Source organism: Dermacentor variabilis, chromosome 1, assembly GCF_050947875.1.
Source record: "Dermacentor variabilis isolate Ectoservices chromosome 1, ASM5094787v1, whole genome shotgun sequence".
Taxonomy (NCBI): Eukaryota; Metazoa; Arthropoda; class Arachnida; order Ixodida; family Ixodidae; genus Dermacentor; species Dermacentor variabilis.
In genome coordinates, this window is record NC_134568.1 from 207,344,378 (window position 1) to 207,362,201 (window position 17,824).

General features: G+C 48.0%; 1 protein-coding gene across 1 annotated transcript in view; it reads left to right on the plus strand.

The window, feature by feature from the left end:
• Positions 1-4,059: 4,059 nt before the first annotated feature.
• LOC142591535 (N-terminal EF-hand calcium-binding protein 1-like) overlaps positions 4,060-17,824 on the plus strand; it is a 35,145-nt gene continuing 21,380 nt past the window's right edge. Inside the window, exons 1-4 of the mRNA XM_075703858.1 lie at positions 4,060-4,248; positions 4,409-4,433; positions 7,070-7,178; positions 7,763-7,886. Of these exons, the coding sequence (XP_075559973.1) occupies positions 4,189-4,248; positions 4,409-4,433; positions 7,070-7,178; positions 7,763-7,886 (318 nt within the window). The 5' untranslated portion in view covers positions 4,060-4,188. The remainder of the gene's footprint in view (positions 4,249-4,408; positions 4,434-7,069; positions 7,179-7,762; positions 7,887-17,824) is intronic.

Here is a 17,824-nt window from a genome sequence, read left to right on the forward strand (position 1 = left end):
CTACACGAAGGTTAGGAACGGGCCGCGCCATCTCCATCCGAATGCTCCGGTTCCCTGTACCGATGCCAGAGAACCCCGGCACGCACTCTTCGGAGATCTCTTGGATCCTACCAAAGACCTCCAGCTCGGTGACAAGAGCTTGGTCTGGAAGATCCGCGGGGTAGCCAAAAACCCTCACAATCTCCACACAGGCACCTCGGTACTCGAAACGAACCTCGACATCGCGAACCTTCAATGTGGGATCAGCTGAGAAGCGATCAAACGCGGCCTTATTCTTGAACGTCACGTCAAAACTACCCGCACCAAAATCCTGAACAGACTTCATCTCGGACTGCGAAAAGCGCTGCACAAGCGCATTACAAACGTCAACATTGGTCGCGCCTTTCGGAACACGACCGAAGAAAGTAAGCGAACGAAGCCGCGAAGGAGCCACGTGGCGCCCGCGCCTAGCCGAAGTGAAGACGAGTGTAAAAGTTAACAGCCTCAGCTATAGCGTAGGAAAAATAAACAGAAAAGGAAAGCCACGAGGGCAGCCCACCAAACGTATGGACACCTGACTGGAATCCTCAAGAACCCGCGCCGTATCCAGACATTCAGAGAGGAGACCACTTGGAAGGAATCAGCTGCTCACGAACTCGAACTCACGAACTCCAATGGATGTGACTCATCTGATCTCGAGCGGCCTCCTCTAACACGCGGGCTAGCACGGCCTTATACCGGTGTCACACGGACACTTTCGATCGCGATTATGCCCGATCCAGATCGAAATTCTCGACCGCGATTGGCTCGCTCGTGCAGGTTGCGCAGAGGAACCAATCCCCACCGAGAAAATCGATCCGGTTCGGGCTTGATCGCGATCAGAAGTTCACCGTGCGACACCCGTATTAAACAACTACTGGCAGTCCTGTCGTCGTCGCCGTCTTCTTCCGTAGCCTGTGGAGTAGTAGTGCTTTTCGCCGTCCATCCTTTCGTGCCAGCTTGTGGAGAGCAGGAGGGCACCTTCTTGCCTTTTGGTTTGCCTTGCATCCTTTTGTGTCAGCTCGGAGAGCGGGGGGGGGGGGCGCCTTCTTGCCTTTTGGTTTGTCTTGCCTCCTTTTGTGTCAGCTCGGGGAAAAGCGTGACTTCGTCTTGACCTCCGGTCTATCCCTCTGTGTCAGCTCGGAGAAAATTGTGTCGTCGATTCGGAGAAGAGGGCAATCATGTCGACGTGGGGAAGCCCGCCTGAACCCCTCTCACACCTGACAAGTCGATCATAACAGCTGGTTGACTTTATTGTTGCAGTTAAATGTACAGAAAATTTCGCAATTAACAATAATTTAGTCAAATCTTGTGAATAGTTAATTGTATTGACCATTATCGCGCAAATTATGTTGCCGCGGCGGCCGCTGTGTATCTGGTCGGCAAAAAAATTGCCTAAAATAATTTCGTCAAGAAACTCATACTTTTAACAATCTGAAGCAGTCGTTTCAGAAACAGACCACACTTGCCTAAATATTTGTTAACAGTCTTGAGCAAAGGAAAAATACAGTGTAAAGCAGTTGACAAGATGAATAGTTAATCGTGCACTCGTGTGACACGTGAGTCGAAGGTACGCAAATTCTTTGTCCAATATGCGCATTATAATGATAGCTGGCTGAGACGCTTAACCCCAAGTTTTCTCATGGAAAATAGTCTCGACAATCACCGTGATTTTTCTTTCCCAGGAAGGAATTGGTCTTCGAAAACAAGTTGTATCAGCATACACGGCAGTGCTCAGCTAAAGAGAAAATTAGGTCGGCGTGAGGCACCTGCTAATTTGCGCCAGAATGAAGGGAAGGGGAGAGAAAGAGGTTTATCAGCGGTGACGATGTGGACAGAAATGCGTCAGTAAATCTGATGCAAGCAGTTCCTACAACGACTGCTGATACTTTTACAATTAACTTCTTGTTTGCACAGCCACAACCTTTGCCGATGTAATTTTTTTCCCCAGTTCAGAGGAAATTTGTGGACTGCACCAACCTTTGATGTGACATACTAGTACATGCGCCTGACGTCACACCGCTACTTCCACATCCTGTGGAGCTTTCACTTTTTTGTGCGCACTAAAGTGCAGAGCTTTGAATCTGACCACAAAATACTGTTCGTAACCCCATGCCTGCTGCCCACGTTCTTTATTCCGTGAGACAATCTGTGCTCTGATGGAATTACTGCGGTCTTCCGGAGCCTGTATTGGTCATTTTCTTCTTCGCTGTCCTCACATCGGTTTTTACCACAAGGATTAATCTACGGCACGCTGCTTTGATTATTTGATCATGGTAACCTGCCGCCTTGAATGTTCCTAACTGGCTTGGAAACTGCTCAGGGTTCTGTGGACACAAGACTTGAATAAGGCTCCTTTAGCTCTGAAATTGCTACATCTTAATAACTTTCGAGTATCTGGACCCATTTCATCACGGCTTTCTTTGCTCTTCTGTATTGTAGCCTTGATTCTATGCGAAATGACAGGAGTGAGTATTTTGCATAATACCTAGAGAAAGATAATCGGCCTACAATTCTTTAAATCTTGAACGTGTATTTTCTCATGGAATAATACTATGCTGGCATTCTTTCTTTTTCAAGTCTCAGGTACCCTTGTCACGAACTTCCCAATACATGCTCACCACCTTTTATGAGATCAACTATTCTCCCATCCTCTTCTGCCGTCTTTGTCCAGGACATACCTTCGGAAACCCGTGTATCTTAATATTTAATTACACACGGAACTGAAATTTCTTTTCTAACATTACGTCTAATTATGATGGCATCGCTATCTTATAGGTGTTGTTCAGTTCAGTGTAGAATTCGTTTTCTATTCCCAATATATCATTGAAATTGCGGACGACTTGCCCTGTTTGCTTTTGACTGCATAAATCTTGCTCCTCCCTATGTCAGGCCTCTTCCTTGCTGATATCATGCTTCCCAGTTCCAACTGGTACCCCGTTGGCCTGCTGTTCCTCGCTGTACTTTTCCCGTTGCATGTAATTGAAATACTACTCTGTTTTATCTCTTATCATGAAGATGGTGAGAAGGCGTGCCTATTAGTCAGCACTGTATATGCCGCGCCAGTTTTCTTAGCCTCGCTCATCATTATGAAATACCAGGTAACACCTGAACATTTCTCGAGAATTGTGCTGCTAAACTGGCTTCACTGGATGGGTTCGCGCGTTGAACGTTGCGAGGTTTTGTTTCCGGTCGCAGCCTGTTCGGGCTCAAAGATCCTTAGCACCTTCTACTGCGCATTACGTGGGACCGCCGCCGTGTTCGTGCTCTGTGGTCGCTGGAAAATAAATGAGGGCCAAGAGTTAATAGCGAGATCCGTGTGTGAGGTAGTGGCCATTTACTGTGTGAGTACCGCTAGTTACCGTTCTGCGAGGGAGTGTCTCTTTAGTAGCTCAGTGGGCCTTCTTACCTGGACTATATAAAGTATGGTCCCTCTGGGTCTCGGCCTTAACCGTTTCTTTATTTTTTCTTCTTTGTGCCGGATTCAGGCACCACTTTAAGCTTGAAAATGCAGGAACTTGGACGGGGATTTGAACCGGAAGTCTTGTGTACAGTAACCCTAGGCTCTGCCTCTACGCTGCCACCCTTATTTGTGCTATCACACAAATCGAAACGCGAGCAACTGATCGATAGCACGTGCTTGCGCTGGTGATGTGATTTCAAAACGAGTTTGCGCTGATGATGTGAGCATATATAGATTTCCATGCAATATAGATATGTATAGAATTCATATATAGGTTTCGCACTCTTATACATTTTGCAAGTCTGTCATTACAGCTATCGGGTGCACGGTAACCCAGGAGCCACTTTGTATGCTGTACGATGCCAGATGACGGACGGCATGTAAACACTGCCTGAAACCCAGACTGCTGTACCTCCGCGTTGTCGACGCTCGAATCACTACACGCAGGGCGGAAGCGGCACAGCGCCGTTAGTCGGGCAGTCAGTCAGTCGGAGCGCGACTGTTAATTGTTTCCCAACACGTAACCCGCAGGCCGGGCGTCTCCGTACTTCACCTACATAACACGCGTGGTCCCTGCGGCGCGCGTGCCAAAAATACATCGCCGCGAGCCGGCCGTGCCCGCGTTCCGGTTTGCAGTGCGGCCGCCGGCTGCTTCCGCCGCTGTGTTGCGCTGCGGGGGAGACAAGCACGCGCGTGCGAAAGAAACCATGGTCGACATCAGCAGCCCTTTTCTCAACCTCCAGAAGGGGACGTCGGTCCTTCTCAACGTGAGTGACCCCTCCCGCCAGCGCGGACCGCGACTGTGGGTCAGCAGTGCGCGAGCGTTTGATCGCTATAGTGCGACCGCATGCGGTCGCACTATAGTATAGAGCGCGGTGATCGCTGCACTCATATTTTCGTGAGCAAAGCATTTTTGTCTTTGCGCAGGTCCTGAACCGTGCTGACACCAACGGTAAGTGAATGCGTGCCCTACACAAGTGTGAGGAAAGAGGAATGTGCAAACGGCAGTTCACAAGGGCGAGTTCAATACCTTCGTGTGATATGTGACGCGAACGAATATTCGGCATCATTTTCTTTAAGGCAGGTCAAGCGCACAAAGACACGGACGGCAAGAGAACACAGACAAGGCGCTACTTCCCAACTAATTTTATTTGCAAGAACCTCTGTATATATATATATATATATATATATATATATATATATTCACCATTCAAGTCAGAGTGCATGCGTCACACCCAATGATAACTAGATGGCAACTGCGTGCGATGGTGCCCCACCGCGCATGCTCATATCTACGCTTGTCTGCAGGACGCTATAATTACAATATGAAAACATGAACCGCTAAAAGGTGTTGACCAAAAGATTGTCAAGGGACAAAATGACGAATATAAAAGGCTAAGAAGCGCTATAATGGAGACGTGAACAAAATACAATAAGACACGGAAACAGTCGTAAACCCAAGACACCTAAAGTTAGTTACTAAGGGAAGAGGAAAGAAAGATAGGCGGGGGAGCAAAGAAGATGGATCAGAGAATTTGGTGCTCTTCAACTTTTATAGTGTTGTATATAATCAAGTTATTTTTTTCGAGAGCTACCGGAAGGGGCGCTGACGCAACTCGGGCCAAGCCGATCGATGTACGATGCTTCGAAATTTTCCCGAACGAACTGTTCTCTGTCTTCCGATTATGACAGTCTGGTCTAAAAGTGGGGAACACCTATGTGTACATGTGATGCAATGCAAGGCCATATTGCTGCCCGATTTATGCTTTAAGTTGTTGTCGTGTTCGCGTAGGCGGTCATTGGTATATGTAAACACGTCCGCAAGAGAGAGGTATTTTGTAAACGACGCCACACTAGCATGTCACATAGATTCTGACATGATTTTTGCTGCAGGGTTTAGGTCATTCGACACTCACATTCACGCGCTCGCACAAAACTACTCAGTTTATTGGGGGCCGAAAACACGACCCTGACTTCGGCACGTCCCGCAGCCTTCTTGATTCTATGTGATACTAGGTGCACATAAGGGATGACGGTGGTTTTTGCCCTGTCGTTTTTCTTCGGTGGCGAACAATGTTATTTCGTAGTTGACGCAGCAGGTATTCGCAAAGAAGGAAAATGAAGGAAACTTGCTTCTCTCAATCGCTTGACTTGCGAAGCAAGGCTCTGTGCCACTCGATGAGGGCAAGACCTCATCGTGAGTGCATTTTTCATAGCGGTGAGTGCAATGACACGTTGACCAACTGGTGTGGTTGGGGTCAAATGGAAGAAGGCGTTTTTTCGACCTCGAGGCGTACATCCAATGATCGCCTACGATAACACGACAACAACAAAAAGCATAAGTCGGGCAGCAATATATGGCCTTGCACTGCACCACATGTACACATGGGTGTTCCCCACGTTTAGTCCATGTAGACTGTCATAATCGGAAGATATAGAGAACAGTTTGTCCGATAAAATTTCGAAGCCTAGTGCATTGATCGGCTTGGCCCGAGTTGCACCAGCGCGCCTACCGTACGTGTCGCTATAGAAAAAGGAACTTGATTATCTACGACACTAAGAATTGGAGAGCACCACATTCTCAGACCATGCACTCTTCTTTGCTCCCCTGCCTTTCGTTCTGTCCTCTTTCCTGACTGACTAACTTTTGGTGCCTTGGGTTGCAGTGGTTTCAGTGTCCCGTGGTATTTTGTTCACACCACCATTATAGCGCTTCCTAGCTTTTTATACTCGTCATTTTATCCTTTGGCGATCTTTTGGTCAACACATTTTATCGGTTCATATTTTCATACAGTAATCATAGCGTCCTGCAGACAAGCGTAGGTATACGAGCGTGCGCGGTAGGGAATCATCTCACGCAGTTGGTGATATAGTTATTGGTTGTGACGCAGGCACCCTGACTTGAATTGCGAATGTCTATATACGGGGGTTCTTGCAAATAAAATTAGTTGGAAGTAGCGCCTTGTTTTTCTTCTTTTCGCCGTCCGTGTCTTTGGGCGCTTGACCTGCCATAAGGAAAATGATGCCGAACCAACTAGCTTTGTATCCAGACCCTTGTTCAGGATATTCGGCCTTTAATTGGCAGCTTGGATCCACAGTCAGCTCGGACATATTCAGTGGTGCGGAAAAAGCATCGTCCCACGCGGCGCGCTTTTTCTGTCGGACTATTTTATCATGCGTTTCCATTTATGTGTATGAAGTGGCCAATGCAGACGAAATGAAGGAATGTTGTGTGACTGCACCATCTGACACACAGCTTGCATATATGGTAAGGCTTTGTAAACTTTGCATCATCTTTAGCAATGGGGCGTCTCTATCTTGCTGTTCTTTAGCCTTTAAAACAAAGGAGGGATGTATGTATACATAGATGCGTGCCCTACGCATCGTACATCATATATACGACCGTACCGTATTCGATTCGCTATAACAGCGCACTGTCCCATGCAGCCCTCGGTCTGGGTGACAAGATTAGATTACGCACACGTCAGCACGCACTTTGTCTTGGATTGCTGAGTACTCGCCTCAGCGACCACAGGGCTTCCTGAACTCAACCACCCACATTTTATTTTTTCCTGCTTTCCTGCATAGGAGACGGCGTACTTGCAAAAGAAGAATTCCTCAATTTCTTCTGGGATGCTATACTCACGGAAGATGAACTCTGTCAACTTTTTGATGAAATCAACATTCACAGGACAGGGTAAGAAATAGTCAATTTAAATAAACGCGAGCGTACAGTGAGGCTTGACGGTGAAAGAACATTGCTCATAATGACCTTCCTGGAGAGCATCGAGACCGCGTAAACAATCACATCCATTCGCATAACAGCGTTTATTTTTTTCTTTTACTAGTAGAAGCATACAAAAGTGACGTGTTTGTTTATCTGGACCACGATTGTGGTCACACCAATGCACTTCGACGGACACTGAAAATTAATATATCAGAACTGCAGCTGTTCACAGAATTCGTTACAAGTGGATACGCCTTGCGAACTTACCTACTATAGTTCGTAGATTAAAATAGGTGCGGTAAAGTAATTAATTAAAAAGTTAAAATTGAACATTTTGATTTCTCGTAGAAGTATTGGCCGCCTCATCAAGTAATTTAAATCAAGGGTTGAAATTGTGCTATTTGCCACAGGAAATATATAACAAAATTGGTGCAGCTAAAAAAGAAAACTGTATGTGGCGCGCAGTTGTATGTTTTGAACGTAATCAGCCGCACTGAACGAAGCAGAAGAGGTTGCAGTGATCGGCGATTGATCGATGGGCACCCTCGGTTTAGCTTTATAGATGCTGGTGAGCTCAGCGCCTTCGTGTGGCAGCACATGGGGACATTTCCAGGACTTCTCGCTGCTCTCGAGGACCTTAGCGTGACTGTTACAAAGGGGCTGCAACAAATGGAAAAGGTCAGCCTTTCTTTTTGTGCTCACCGCTGACAGCCAAGTATCTGCTAACGTAATAACGCGTGCATGCATATGCGCAACAGCATCTGCGCGGCAAACATTGCGATAAATCGAGCCATTATTCATGCCTGTGCCTGCTGCCAATTACGAAAATAATATATCCACTGGATATGCTTTGGACATCCCCGCAATGACCATGTATAAATGTTATTCCTTTCTACGTGTTAATTGCCTCCTGCGGCCGCCCCTCGCAAGGTCGCTTGCCGTGTGCTGTATGAGCGAAATATTTTTCTCGACGAGGGGCTTTGCAAGTATATATATATATATATATATATATATATATATATATATATATATATATATATATATATATATATATATATATATATATATATATATATATATATGTATATATATATATATATGATTTTAAAACAGGATTTAACAGATGTTTGATGCTTCCTTCGCTGTCCGTTCGCTAATTAACAAATATTCGTTAATTAACTCTTTAATTACTGGTTCTAACGCTAGGATTGCAATGGTAGTATTGGAGGAAGACGCCGCACGCAGGAGGCAGGCGCAATTTACGAGGTTTTAAAAACGCCATCTGTTGGGACATTATTCCACACAAAAAAAATGCCCCTGTTTTTGATCCAGTACCGAAACAGGGCACTGCCCACGTTTTTCTCGACGCTGTCGCAACGTTGAGCAGCTTGCTGCCACGGTCTGTGCTGAGGCGTCCAATCCGTCGAGGCGCGCCTGCACCGCAAGCGACGGTATCGGTAGCCTCGACACGATCTTTGGGAAGATGGTAAGAAGCGCACACAGGCGGTCAACCCGTTGACTTGAAGAAAATAAACGAGCCGGAAAGCATGGCGTGGACAGTCCTTCAGACTATCTTCGTGTGCCCACTGCCGGCGTCGAAGCGGGAAAGCGTGAATTTTCGTCGAATAATATTTTAAGAACGAATGCAGCGTTCTCAAAGCCAGTCGGTCTTCTCTATAGCTCCGAATGCCCCGGCCTTGTCTTGAAAGAATGCCCTCGTCGCTCTAAATACGAAGACTGCATTTGTGAACACACGTTTCTGCGCACGCTGTATATACGCTACGCTTAAACGCTCGTGACATCGGTTTTCTACTGTAGTAGGCGGTAAAGTCACGTACAACCCTTTTTTTTTTAAAGTCGATTACACGGCATGTCAGCGGCCTTGTAGACTTGTAGTGCGACACTCCTGAAGCGCACGGCGCAGCAGAATAAATTCGAAATGGAAACTGTCTTACGCGCCCGCTCATATACTGTCGCCGATCCGGCCGCCCCGTGCTGCTACAATGCAGCTGGCACGTCGCGCTCGCGCGACATCGTTAAAGCACTGCAGGAGTGTACGTCTGTTTCCTCTTTACAAGGGACTGCTCCATCCAAAAGGAGGCAACTCGCGACGAGGTCAGAAACGAAAGCACGCGAACGCACGCAAAGGGCCTCGAGCGGTCAGTCGCGCGGCAATTTCGCGTGCATTCGCGGGCTTTTTTCGCGCTCGGAAAAACACTTTTATGTAGCACGTATTGAGAAACAGAAAGCTGTACCGGAAGTTTTTCATTCCGCTTCATAATTTTCTCATTGACACGTTTCATCTAATTATATTATTTGAGAAATGGTAATTAAGACTGATTATTTAATTAGGCGGAATGAAAAAAAAAATATTTTGAGTATCTCCAAGCGACGGCAAACAACATTACCTTGGTTCGGTCCAGCTACGTGGCATTGTCATATTTTTAAACTCTGGCTAAAGTTAGCTGGGCCACCCTGTATAGGGTGTCCCACGTAACTTGAACCAAGGATATAAAAAAGTGATTAATCGCAGCTGAATGAAACCAACGGCATTTCGTTTGCCGTCATGTGGCGCTCCTTAGTTCTTTATATTCCTCTTAATTAGTTAATTAACTACGATCAATTATGCAAAATGTTTAATCTTCACTTTAAGGGCCAAGTGCGTTTCGTTGCGTTGTAGTGGGGATTCAGAAACGAAAGATCGAATTGTTTGTGGCCACGTACATGTTGCGTGGTGAATTTTTAGGTGCTTAAAGACGATGTTTGCAACGGGAAGTGATGCAATTGATGTTTGCAATGTTTGCAAGTGATGTTTGCAATGGAATACCAACTGAGAATACCAACTGAAAACCAACTGAGCGGTTGAGAGCGCTGCAATACTAAGTGCACGAGCGAAGTCAAGTGGTCTGATTTCATATTTCACGGGCTTTTTTTAACTGCCGAAAAAAATCGCCACGCACTACATACGTTGCTACAAAATATTGGATCGATCGTTTCTGAATCCCCTCTATAAGGCAAGAAATGCACTTGGCCCTAATTTGAGTATTAAAAATACTGCATAATTCATCTTAGTCAATTAACTAATTAAGCGGAATATAAACATACTCTAAGAAGCGCCACATGACGGAAAACCGTATGCTGTTGGTTTCATTCAGCTGCGGCTAACCACTCTTTTAAAATCCTTGGTTGAAGTTACGGGAAACATCCTGTATAGGGTGTCCCGCGTAACCAAACGTTAACAATAGACAGTTTTAATTACACGTACGTAGAGGCTTTGCGTACGTAGAGCTTCTACGTGTGAGCAGTGCGCATGCGTAGAACGTAGCGGGCGCGCGCGCGTCTCACGGACGTACGTGAAATTCAATTCTTTGCGTGCGTTTCTTGCGCACGTAGGCAGCTTCGCGCGGGAGTTCCGCGAGATCACGAACAAGCGAAAGCGGGCCGCGCGCGCGCAGACGGCTCGCATCGAGACACGGCGACAGGATTGCATTGGCTACCGCCGTGTTCACATTTCCCGATAGATGGAGCTACGGGGTCCCTCTTGGCGTGCGTCGCGTACGTGTAGCTAAACGCGTTTCAGATGGCGTGCACGTAAGGTACGTAGGCTTTCCACGTTTGCGTACGTGAAGCCTCTACGTACGTGTAACTAAAACTGTCTAATAATATGTAAATGCCACGTTCTGGACCGAACCAAGGTAATGTTGTTTGCCGTCGCTTGGAGATACTCGGATTATTTTTTGCATTCCGCCTAATTACATAATTAGTCGTAAACATTCAGCTTGTCAAACAATATAATTAGATGAAAACTGTCAATGCGACAATTGTACAGCAAAATGAAAAACTCCCGATACAACTTTCTGTTGCTTAATACGTGCCACATAAAATTGTTTTTCCAAGCAGAGAAGGGAAGCCCACGAACACACGCAAAGGGCCTCGAGCGGCCAGATGTGCGGCAATTTTTACTCCGGAGTCAGGGTACCTAGGGTGCCAAGAGTGTCTTCGATGTCAGCGCCGCCTCCCGCCGTTTAGGATAGTGACACTATAATGACATACTTTGACCAGGCCGCGCCGCATCTCCGCCATATTGTGTCGGAGCTGTTGACGCGGCCATACATGTGCGTGCATTTGTCAGTGCGGCGCGGTCGCGTTGCCTGGTGTTTGTAATTTATGCAGTGCTGGCCCTTGTTCGCCAAGTTGACTTTTCGAGCTCTCGATCTTAGTTGAAAGGCGAGTGACACTTTGATCGCTAAAAATACTCTGTCATGCCCGTTTTCTATGCACCTTTGTGGACCGGCTCAACCGAAGAATGGCACCTGTGTCTTAAATTTCCCCGTGACCCAGAACGCAGAAGAAAGTCGACAAGAACCTCGCTCATCTAAGCCATGATGCTTGAATTTGTGTCTTCGTATTAAACAGTCTTCAGGAAATTTTCTGACACACTAGGCGTTTGCTGTCTAAGTGTCATTTTGAACAATCGCATGCACTGGCCGTCCAAATGTTAGGAAAATGTCCTTTGGGGAGATTTGTCTTGTTGCGGCTCTGCATATATTGTTAGATACGGGACCTTTTTCTGAGCCTCCTTCGAGTTCACCAGACCACATCGAATCGTGCCACAACTAAGTAAGGAACGCAGAAGCAGATCTACCACGTTCCCGAGGCGCAGCACGTCCAAACAAGTTGGCGTCCCCCACCTCGTGCGCCGCATCTGGAGCTATTCACTGCTTGACTCTTCCCGATAGTGTAGCGAGAGCCTGGCACTGTTCCAGGTAACGTGGGTCCCGAGGTAGGACGGCTGTAATGCACCGTGAAGCCCTGGCAGCAATCCCCCATCCGCCTTTGTGAAGGCAGATGCAGACCGCGAAGGCAATACCGCAGACAAATAATCCCTCGGACAATTGGAGCCCAAGAAGTGACCCTCTGAGCCGAATGTGACGTACACTCGCACGAGCGCCTACCACTGGCCGAAAATGACGACACCTGAGCGGGCTCACTGATTGGCCGAAAATGACGCCACCTGAGCGGGCTCGCCGATTGGCCGAACGTGACCTGACTTCGAGACACAGAAGGGGTTAAAAGCCAGAGACCGGGAGCAGCAAGGGAGCATTCCTTCATTCATCTCTTTCGAGCTTCTTGCCACGGGCCGCAGCGTCCGAGTTGCTGCCAGCCCGTAATGACTTTATGACGGTTAATTTCTTTGTACTCTCACTGTAAATAATGTAAATAAAACTCCAGTTTTCATCTCAAAGTTCTCCTCAACCTCGGCCACCTCCCGCACCCAACGGCAAGGTCCAATATCTGGGGGACAGCAATTGGGATTGTCCTCCAGATCCAACAACTGGTTGACAGCGGTGGGATCGTCATTCAACTCCAACAACTGGTTGCAGCGGTGGGATGAGCCTTCGTCCAAAGAGATCCAACAATAGACTTGCGCTGATTATACCAATCAGGTATAACGAGAGGGATGGAATATGGAAGTAAAACCGGCGCAGCTGTAAATGTGGAATGATTTGTCTTCATGTCTATAAAAGGCATATAACTTGAGCTTTGCTTTGGCAAAGCTCTCATGTGCATGACCTCCTGTGGCTTAAGGCAGGTGAAGGTGTTAGTGGATTGCCTTGAACTACATTTCGATTTCGAGGCTGTCTTCTGGTTTTTCTCAAGTGACAGGCATATATTTTGGCAAAAAACATTCCGTTTCTTTTGGCGAGATGTGTCACTGTGCTACTCTTTCTCAAACTGCTGTGCTCATCTATGGGTCATTGCATACCAGAATGTAATTAAGGCAAATGTGTTCTTCAGAAAAACATTAAGGCACCATATAGTTATACAGGCAGGAAATACTATACTAGAGTCAGAAAATTTTCACTAGCAGAACGCACGGGACTCTGCTTTAGGCTAGATGGCTGCAATGACGGTGTTCATTTATAGGTGTTTAAAGGTCGTGCATTGTACCTTGCTATTGCTTTTCACTTATTAAAGAAATAATAAGCTGAAGAGGCTGCCCGAGTCCAAGGACTTTGAGGCGCCACCTGAGGCCACCACAACCAAAACTACCGGATCATTCTTTTCATTAAAGTTCATTTTCTTCTTTTCTTCTTGTGTGGTTTTACGTGACAATACCATGATCTGATTATTAGGCGTAGGGAGGGACTTCGAAATAAGTGTGACCACCTGAGGTTCGTTAACGTGCACTTAAATCTAAGTACGCGAGCGTTTGTTGCATTCTGCACCCTTTGAAGTTCGGTAGCCGCGGCCGTGATCGAAACCTCGACCTCGAGCTTGCTTTTTGACGCTCACAGTGTGTGTCTGTGCTCATGTAAGACTGTTCTCGGCCACGTTCTCTTAATAATTCTTACGTTTCTCACGCATTACTCCTACCTTGGTGAATGCAGTACCTTCTGTTTTAAATGTTGTTCAAATTCGCCGAAAATATATCGTGTACCTAGCCGCGGTCATGGCCGCATGCGTACGTGAGATTCCGGAACCACGATGTTAGCAACATTGAGATAATGCTATATTGTGCTTTCAAGGGAGATTTTAGACTTGTAGGATCTCCTGTGCTTGTAGGATCTTCTCCTAGATAAGGTCGCCTCGCCGCGTACAGGATTATCCGACTGAGCTATCTCGGTTGTTCGGTTACCAGTCAGAAGTTCGAATCCTCGGTTTTTCTTTTCTTTTCTTTTTTTACTGAAGGCGGTAGATGGTAGACTCGAATTCACCTCCTCCAGTACACATCTCCAGGCTTGGAGTGGCGCCTGACACCGGCAAAAGATGCCGAGAGCCAGTGTGCCTATACTAATCCAGGTACAACAAAATTATGATGACCCACTAAGCTTCAACAAAAGACACTCCCTCACCACAACAGGAAGTGGCCTTCCTGGTACAATATTCCGCCACTCCCTCCCAAGTGACTCATTCGATCAACCAATGGCGCCCAGTCCCCAGCAGCTGCGGAGCACCTGACCAAGGCGGTGGTGTTTGGATCCCACCGATGGCATCGGTTGTTGGGAACTCGGCGCTGACGCCCGTGGTTGTACCTGGGTCGCAAGCCCCAAGGGTAGCGTTGGCCTGGCGGCCTGGGGTACAACTGGAAGCATCCGAAGGTCCCGGCAAAGCATGAGTCGACTGGTAACAACAAAACAACTTGTTTATTTTAACATCGCAAAGAGTTGGCGGTCAGGTTGACCGAAGTAGAGAGACGGGAGAGCACTTTACTCAACAGAAGAAATCGGAGCCCTCCTTTTGGCGTCCGGGGGCAGCTGTTTTTATACTCTCGCAGTTGAGGGCAAGAAGGAACCCCTTAATAGACGAGCACGTGAATGTACAATGGGCTAATGGTGACGCACACTGTCGTAGCGCTGCCGGTCGGGCACAATGACTGTAATGAGAGGGTGATCCCTGCTTTCGCATCGCCTGGTTCGGGCACAATGACTGGAAGGAGAGGGTGCCCCTGCTGTCGCATCGCCTGGTTCAGGCACAATGACTGGAAGGAGAGGGTGATCCTTTGCGGTCGCATCGCCGCAGTCGCGCCTGGAAACACCTGGCAGGGAGCGTTGCGGCGACGACGATCGGGCCAAAATGTCTGCCGCCCCGCCGCAGTCGCGCCGGCAAAACCACGTGTCGCAGGCGAAACGCAACAGACCGCCCCGCCGGGGAAAGGAGATCCCGATGGACAGGGGACTGCATCCGCTGTCCGGAGGGATGTCGCTCGATGATGCTCATAACCGAAGTCGGGCGTCCCTCGACGTTTCTTGAGCGCAGCGCACAGAGAAGGCCTCGTTCTCTCGTTCAGGTTCGCACGGGACACTGCAAAGTGACTTCGGGAGAGTTCACATTTTTGTTCTCGTTCCCGGCAAGCGTTAGAACTACGCTGAAACTCAACCGCTCAGTCAGCAAGCACGGCACAACCCTCACTAAGCCCTGCCAGGCTCTTTCCCCTTTTTATACCACTGCCTAGTTCCTTACAGTAGTCTAGCATCACTCAGAACGCGTCCACAAATTGGAAAATTGCACTAGAAAGCATATCATCACTTTGAAACACTAAACAAAAGCAATATGTTAAAAAAAATCCTGCCTCAGGAAGAAAAACATCAGTAACCAACAATTTTGAGGCTGATTCCTACGTTAGGGGCTTCGACTTAAGCCATCGGCGTTACCGTTGAGACTCCCCTTTTTGTAACGCACCTCAAAGGAATATTGTTGTAAAGCGAGGCTCCAGCGCAGGAGGCGGCCATTTTTGGGAGAGATGGTCTGCAGCCATTGGAGAGGGCAGTGATCCGTCTCAATGATAAACCTCGAGCCGGCTAGATAGCATGACAATTTCTGAACGGCCCACACGAGACACGCACACTCTTTCTCGGTGGCGCTATACGCCTGCTCACGACTGGTCAGCTTACGACTAGCATACAGGACGGGGTGTTCTACTTCTCCATTTTCCCGTTGGCACAGTACAACGCCCATGCCTCGCTCAATAGCATCGCACTGAACAATGAACCCTGTTGTATAGTCTGGCGATCGTAGCACAGGCTGGCTTGTTAGGGCACTCTTTAGGGCGCTAAAAGCTCTTTCCTTTGTCTCGTCCCAGACGACTGTTTGAGGCTCTGTCTTTCTTAGAGCATCCGTCAGGGGAGCCGCGATATCAGAGTACCTAGGGATGTACCTCTGATAGTAGCCGGCGACACCCAAGAACGACCGAATATCGGTCTTGGTGCGCGGTTGCGGAAAGTCTCGCACAGCGGCCACTTTTATTTCAGAGGGGCGGCGACGACCCTGACCAATCACGTGACCGAGGTAGACAACCTCGGCCTGTGCTAACTGGCACTTAGGAGCCTTGACTGTCAAGCCCGCTTCGCGCAGGCGGGTTAGCACTGCCCGCAAGTGTGTCATATGCTCAGACCAGGATGCGGAGAATATCGCTACGTCGTCTAGATACGGTAAAGCGAATTCTTGCTGTCCCCGCAACACTTTATCCATGAGGCTTGAAAAACAGTATGGCGCGTTCTTCAAACCAAAACTCAACACTTTAGGACGGAATGTTCCCATTGGTGAAATGAACGCCGCATACCTACTAGCCTCTTCTGTAAGTGGAACCTGCCAATAACCCCTGACAAGATCTAGGGTGGAAATAAACTGAGCGCTACTAACTTTCTCAAGGCGCTCCTCGATGTTAGGGATCGGATAAATTTGATCCTTAGTGATGGAATTAAGCCTGCGGTAGTCGACGCAAGGACGAGGTTCCTTGCCCGGTACCTCAACTAAAATCAAAGGGGAGGTATAATCACTCTCACCTGCCTCAACAACACCGAGCTGTAGCATTTTCTTTACCTCAGCCTCCATAATATCGCTCTGGCGGGGTGACACCCGATACGCCTTGGATCGTACTGGCTCTGGGGAGGTAAGTTCTATATCATGAGTAAGTACAGAAGTCCTACCAGGCCTCTCAGAGAACAGACCTTGAAACTCTTGTAATAGCTGGTGTAGTTCGGTTTTCTGCTCGGGCGACAGCGGTGCTTTACTGATAAGGTCACTAATGACTTGACCGGTGTCTTCCCTGTTCGTCACTGAGCCTAGTCCCGGAAGCTCGACCGGAAGCTCTTCAGGAATGTTTACCATCATGCACACCACTGCTTCCCTTTGTCTATAAGGTTTGAGCAGATTACAGTGGTAAACTTGCTGTGCTTTCCGCTTTCCTGGCAGACTTACCACGTAGTTAACGTCCGACAGTTTCTGAACAATTCGTGCTGGGCCCTCCCACTGCACGTCTAGTTTGTTGTTTAGCGATGTGCGCAATATCATGACCTCATCGCCCACCTCAAAACGACGGGCCCTGGCTGTCCGATCATAATAAACCTTGGCCCTCTGCTGGGCCTTTGTCATTGCTTCACCTGACAACTCCTGTGCCCTTCTTAAGCGTTCGAGGAGCTTAAGTACGTACTCCACCACGACTGGGTCGTCGCCCCTGCCTTCCCATGATTCTCGAAGCATGCGAAGCGGAGACCGAAGCGAGCGACCGTACACCAGTTCAGCTGGCGAAAACCCCGTAGCTGCATGCGGCGCGGTCCTTAAAGCAAACATCACCCCAGGCAGACACAGCTCCCAGTCAGTTCGATGTTCAAAACACAACGCTCTCAACACGCGCTTCATGACGGAGTGGAGCTTCTCAACGGAATTCGACTGTGGGTGGTACACTGAGCTGTGTAGCAGCTTTACCCCACACCTTTCGAGAAAAGTTGTCGTCAAAGCGCTAGTAAACACTGTGCCCTGATCTGATTGGATTTCCGCAGGAAAACCAACTCGCGCAAATATGGACAGTAGTGCATTGACTATCTCAACTGAGCTGAGTTCTTTAAGCGGCACTGCTTCAGGGAACTTTGTCGCTGGGCAGATCACAGTCAAAATGTGTCTGTACCCCGTGGCTGTTACCGGCAGAGGTCCCACTGTATCAATAACGAGCCGTCTAAAAGGCTCCGTTATGATAGGTACCAATTTCAACGGCGCCCTTGATTTGTCCCCTGGTTTGCCCACCCGCTGACAAGTGTCACATGTCCTCACGAAATGGTCTGCGTCCCGAAAACACCCTGGCCAATAGTACTCTTGCAAGAGACGGTCCTTAGTTT